This window comes from Nipponia nippon, unplaced genomic scaffold (genome assembly GCF_047370975.1).
Source record: "Nipponia nippon isolate SJK-2023a ecotype South Korea unplaced genomic scaffold, ASM4737097v1 scaffold_1, whole genome shotgun sequence".
Taxonomy (NCBI): Eukaryota; Metazoa; Chordata; class Aves; order Pelecaniformes; family Threskiornithidae; genus Nipponia; species Nipponia nippon.
Window position 1 is genome coordinate 118761168 of NW_028262290.1, and position 6000 is coordinate 118767167.

The 6000-nt window shown below is 48.9% G+C and overlaps 1 protein-coding gene across 3 annotated transcripts in view; it reads right to left on the reverse strand.

The window, feature by feature from the left end:
* CDCP1 (CUB domain containing protein 1) overlaps positions 1–5792 on the reverse strand; it is a 28397-nt gene extending 22605 nt beyond the window's left edge. For 2 of the 3 annotated variants that reach the window (XM_087767067.1, XM_087767784.1), the window contains exon 1: positions 5650–5792. In XM_087767067.1, the coding sequence (XP_087623193.1) occupies positions 5650–5734 (85 nt within the window). In that variant the 5' untranslated portion in view covers positions 5735–5792. The remainder of the gene's footprint in view (positions 1–5649) is intronic. The other variant, XM_087768571.1, reaches the window with a different exon arrangement.
* Positions 5793–6000: the final 208 nt, after the last annotated feature.

Genomic DNA, 6000 nt, shown 5'->3' on the forward strand with positions numbered 1-6000 from the left:
CCTCGCAGTTTGTTGCCTCCATACACTAATCTCTCAGCTCCACCCACAGACCCAAAAGAGCCAGGGCCAACTCCGAAATGCCGGCGTGACTGTACCTCTCAAAATAAGCATTTGCTGACAGCGAGTAACCATGCTCACTTTGTTCCCCAAGAAATCAAAAGGCACCGCTCGAAGCAGGCTGACCCATGGCCCCCTTGAGGATGGTTGTTGAAAGGTGTCCCATGGAACCATCACAGGGTAAGACTTTTCCCCCATTATATGAGATAGGTAAAAAACAAATAATCTGTTTTCCCACAGTACTGGCAGCCTGGGCACTCAGAAGCAGACGAGACCTTATAACATATGTGAAATGCACATTGACCAGACGTTATGGCATGATTCTTCAACTGGCTCTTCCTGAAGGTCTTCCAGGAGGTCCCATCAATACTATCTACACTGGGCATGTTCAGCTACAGGCAGTGAACCCTCACCAGCTAATACAGAAAGAGAAAATTTTGCTCTGACCTAACAGCCAGCAGCCAAGAGTTTACCAAGCGCAGCACAACCCACATCCTTTCCTTCATGCCCTGGTGGCACAAGCAGACATTGAAGAAGAGGAACCTGCATGGTCACACCTCCATCAGATTAGAGAAGTTTTCGAGTTGAGGGATGGCAGCCAGGCTCTATCGACTGCATCCTACTACAAGACCACCAAAAGTCACCAGGTGCTCTAAAGGAATTGGTTAATGGTTTGGCTCCAGTGTATCAACCCATGCTGCAGTGGGTATGTTGTCCACTCCAGAGCTGAGGTTTGACAGGGATACCTGAACAGCCTCAGTGAGATGGCTAATGTCCCAGAAACTGCTGGAAGTGCTCTGTTAAGGTAACGTCTTTAGTCTTTCCCCCCCATCGAAGGTTTATAAATTATAAAAATTATTAAAGATGTATAATTGTAAAAACAAAAAATTTAACAGAAACTTAAGAAAATCAGGGGGAGAGCATACAGGATTATCCAAAAAGAGACCAGTTAGATCAACACTGGCATCCAAGACCCGTTTTTCCCACATCCTCCAGTCTAACACAGGCTTTGCTGCAGCTGAGCCTTTCTAGGAGCTCTTGCATGGAGACACAGCCAGAAAGCATCCAAAGGGAGAGCTCAAAGGAGCACCCAGAAGACAGTGGGAGGATCCTGCCGCAGGTGTAGTAAGAAAATCACTGGTCAGTTCAGTTGAACAGCCTGCGCGTAACAGTGGTGGGCAATACCCAGCTTCCCGCCACACAGCCCCAGCAATAACCCAGCACCACCAGCGGCCCCGCGCTGGCCACAACATGAAGAGGTACGACTCCACGCATGTTCACTGCTCTCAGGTTCTGTTCGTCTATCACTGGCCAGGACCCGAAGAAGGTCATGTTTAGCCATCAGCAATTACAAAAAGCAAATGAAAATCTAATCAATACAGAGAAACTGGTGAAGAAGAAAGAGTTAGTCGCCTATGATCTACACTCATTTGCAAACACATCGTACCCCTGTCACCCATAGCTGTAGCACCCAACACCGGTAAGGCCAAAAGCGTCTTGACTTTGTTCTCAGCAAAGGATGGCTCCTCCTCATGCTATTTCTAATATGAAATATTCCTGGAATGAACTAAGTGCAAAGTTGTTCAGCCTCTACCTAAGACTGAGGTTTTGGCAGATGGGGATTCCAAAGCTTTTTATTTAATGTATATACATGTATAAATATCAATCAAGCTGGGTAATAAGGGCTACACCAATAAGCTGAGCACCAGCAATATTTATTCATGAAAATACTGCTGCTACATATTTCAAGAAGTCAAAACTTAATTTTTTTTCAGTAGCTTTCCTCCTACTTTCTTTTTTATCCAATGTTATTTATAGATAAGATTAATTCATTTAAGTAATTAACAAGCCTGAACACATCTGACCCAAAGGATACCTGATATCAGGTAGGGGAAAGGTTCTTCCCTTATTTCATAAACCAAGCCCTGATTTCTGTCTAGAAACTCCTGTTACGGTGTAGCAAGACAATGCACATAAGTCAGAATAAAAATGAGAGGAGGGCAATCTTCTAGCTAAAGAATAATTTCCTCCATGCCACAGGTCCATGGTGGTACTCTGGACATGAGCTTCAGCAGCCTCCAACCCTTCCACCCCCTGTTTCTCCCCCCGACAGTCATTTGAGCCCATGCCTTGAGCCAATGCCAAAAAATAATCCTTTTCAGCCTGCTCCCCCTTAATTATTTTTTGGCTGATGACCCACCACAGCTCATCAAATGACAATCCCAGGCACAAAAAACTCGCCAGTCACCTAAGGAGCCAGCCTCAGGAGCTGGCCCACCACATCATGTTTCTTCTCTCCTAGGCCACTTCTTCACCAAATGACTGCTATTTGTTGGTGTTTTCAGTTTTGCGTATGAGTAACCCCATGACCAAGAGCATGGCTGTTAGAGAAACTCCATTCACACATGACTCCAGAGACCACGACCTAACTAAGGATCTCTGGTGGAGGCACTCAAGCTAGTGGTTGGTTGTGCTGCCATGGACAAGAAGCTGAATTCAGTGTATTAATACTCAAATATTTTCAAGCCCCCACCACCTCACTTCGGCCTTCACATTACCTCTGCATCCTTTCAGATTTTAAAAAGACAAATAAATGAAAAAAAAAATGCACAAACAAGACTCACCTATTAAAAACAAACATCTCTATCCCCCAGAAATCTGGAAGTAAGAAAAAATTTTAACTGTGTTTCCTGGTGGAAAATTTAAGGTAGTAGCACCAAAACTGAGACACACAATAAGTAAGTAATTCACTATACACACATTATTTTCTAGAGAGCAAAACCTAAGCACTCCAGACTGATAATGGCATGAGGCAAGCAAAAAAAAAAAAAAAAAAAAGGTACAACCTAATACTCATACACTTTAGTTGTGGTCTTAAAAGGAGAGGTCTCAATTGAGTGAGTGATTCAGAATGGAAATAATCCAGCTTCCACTGACTTTCAGAGGAGCACAAACAGGCCCGTTATTTATATTCTGTCGGAACACCAGAAAGACCCTGCTAACAGCTTCGGGTTTTTATTTTATTAAAAATACATAGGGGCATGGGGGGAAATCTTAACCTGAGCTATCTTGGGTTTTCAGGACAAACCTTTGCTCAGGGAAATGTTCCAACTACAGTTTTGGTTGTGCAGTAACAAAAGCAATTCCCACTGGGATGAAGGACGCACCAGGCACACGACATCTGCCAACAAACCTAGGAAGGCACCGTCCCCCTCTCCGGTCCCGCTCACACCATCGCAACCTTCAGCCTGCCAACCCATTCCACTAATGCAGCCGAGACTGTGCCACCTCTTTTTTGGGGGGACTGGGGGTCCACAAAGAGGAGGAAGGCACCGAGTTAGAGCGTTTGAGGGGATGACAGAAGACCTGGCACACATGAGCGGTGGTGCTTGTGCAGGAGAGGGACAAAGCGGGCAGAAGGATGCAGTTGGAAAGGAAGGGACTAAAGGAGGTAAGAAGAAACCACCAACAGCGGCAGCAAACCATTGGGTCTACCAGCGGTGTTTTGTGCCACTTCACTGTTACCAACTTTGCTTTACACAGCAACTTCATGGTTTGCCTGAGGGCAAGGTTACTGGCTGGTGAGAGCTCTCTCCCTGCTTCCTCTAGATGAAGCTAAGAAAGCCCCAGACCACACAGACATCTTGTTTGTAGAGAAGGTTTGCACAATAGACTAGACATTCTCCATTGGACTCGCCATCTTCCTTCCATTTCCTGCACCTGCCCATCTGATTTGGGTTTGCCACCTTCCTGACAAGAGCTATTGCAACCACATGCAAAGCAGACTTGTGTGGCTCTCCAGCGACACAGCCTGCACCCACCCCCACCGCCACCACACAGCCGGTATCCTGCTCACCGCTACACCCAACCAAACTAATGGTGTGGGCTCAACCTTGCATAAAGAAGGTATAAGCTTTTTTTTTTTTAATGCTAATGCAAATGCGTAATTTGTTTGGATGTTTTAAACAGCAGATGATGACAATAAGCAGAAGTCAAAAGACATTGGCTCAAAAAGAGCCATCCTGTGCCTCAAAAGCAAGCCTATGAAGTTTAACGTGAGGCATCAAGAAGATTTATGGGAAGGAAAATAAAAGGAACAAAGGATTTTGATAACACAGTTTGACCAGAGGATGAGGAATAACGTGTGAATGTACGATTAATAGGCTGCTGCGTCTCCAAGTGAAAGTCTAGAGCTATGTATGAAAAAAAGATGCAATTGAGGATTTTTTCATTTGCTACTTCAACAATACAAGATCTTCAGGAAGTCTGGCTCCTCTCCTTCCAGCACTGACCCATCTAAGGTTTTAAAAGTTTGTTTTCTTTCAAAACAACACACAGTTAACCACAGTACAACATTCTTTCTTTTTCCTTTGAAGAGGCTTAGCTGTCACTCACTTGACTTGGAGGCAATGCATTAAGTGCAAATATTTTATTTAAAAGACTACATAGCTTGAAACTTAAACCTCAGTGCTGTCCAATTTCACAGCCAAGGTTTAGACTGTATTGTTTACAATAACAATGGCTCTGAGCCACACTTCAGCATAACCAGCGCAGTTAAAGGTAACAGGAACGTTAAAAAGGCACAAATTTCACATCAGGCTCTTTACATTATTCAGAGTCACTGCAAATAACTCAGCGGTTCTTTTGTATAGAAGGACTCGTACTTCAGGAGTCTTTAACAAGACTAATAGCTATAAAACAGACTGTTTAGGTTTGAGCATGGGCATTTTTTGCAATCAAGCAGCTTTGGAAATTGAGGAAAACCCCACACACTCTCCCTGCATTCATAACCGCAATTCTTTTGGGGTCGCAGACAGGACATAAGAAAATTATTCATGGGTTATATACACGGGATTGCATCAAGCAACCAGGAGTTTCAAGAGACGCAGAGTTTGCAGCCTCCCATTAAACCATCCGGCCCGGCTGGGCACACAAGCCATTCTCTCCCTGCACGTACAGTTCGTCCATTGCTCCATACGAGTAATACCGTTCCCTTTGCTTAAAAGCTCGGGCGACTGGACGGTCCGACACAGAGCACGCTCCTGCCAGCTCCCGCTCCTTACAGATAACCCGGCTGCCTCTCCGGCGTCCGGGGAAAGGGACTTTGCGAAGTTACTTGCATCATCAATGCTCCAGCAAGCCAGGACGTAGGGACCGTATCGTTTTCCTTGTCACCCTTTACTTCATAGAGGAAGAGTAGGGAATGCGCAGGCGAGAGGGGCTGAAGCTGGGTGTCCCCGTTTCAGCCTCACTTCCGAGGGATGCCCCAGCCCCCCGGCGCAGCGGGCCGCCTTCGTCGGCCGCCCCCCGCCGCCCCGGGGCGAGCAGCCGGGCAGAGCCGCCCTGAACTTTCACTCCGGGAAGGAGAGCGACCGCCGGCCGAGGCAAACCCCGGGGCTCACCCCGCCAAGCCGGCCCAGGGGGAAAACGACCCGCACACGCTCCCCCCGGGGGCCGGGACCGCCGTACGGCGCCGCGCGAACGTTACAGGCGCGATTCTACCCTGTTCCCCGCCTCAGCCGCGCACCGGGCCGGTCCCCCCCGGCCCCGGGCAGCCCCGCCGGGGGCGAGGGGGAGCCGCCCCGTCCCTACCTTCCCGCTGGAGGTGCTGCGCCGAGGCGACGAGGAGGAGGAGGAGGGCGGCCAGGAGCGCGGCCAGCGCCCGGCCCGCCGCCATCTCCCCGCATGGGCGCGGCGCCGAGGCGGGCGCGGGTCCCCTCCGGCGCCGCCGCCGCTTCCGGCTCCACCTCGCACCTGGCGGGGCGGGGCGGGGCGGGGCCGGGCAGGTGGGGCCCCTCCTCTTCCTCCCGGGCGGCGGGGATGGGATGGGATGGGATGGGATGGGATGGGATGCGATGCGATGCGATGCGATGCGATGCGATGCGATGCGATGCGATGCGATGGGATCGGGTGGGATGGGATCGGGTGGGATCGGGGCGGCCC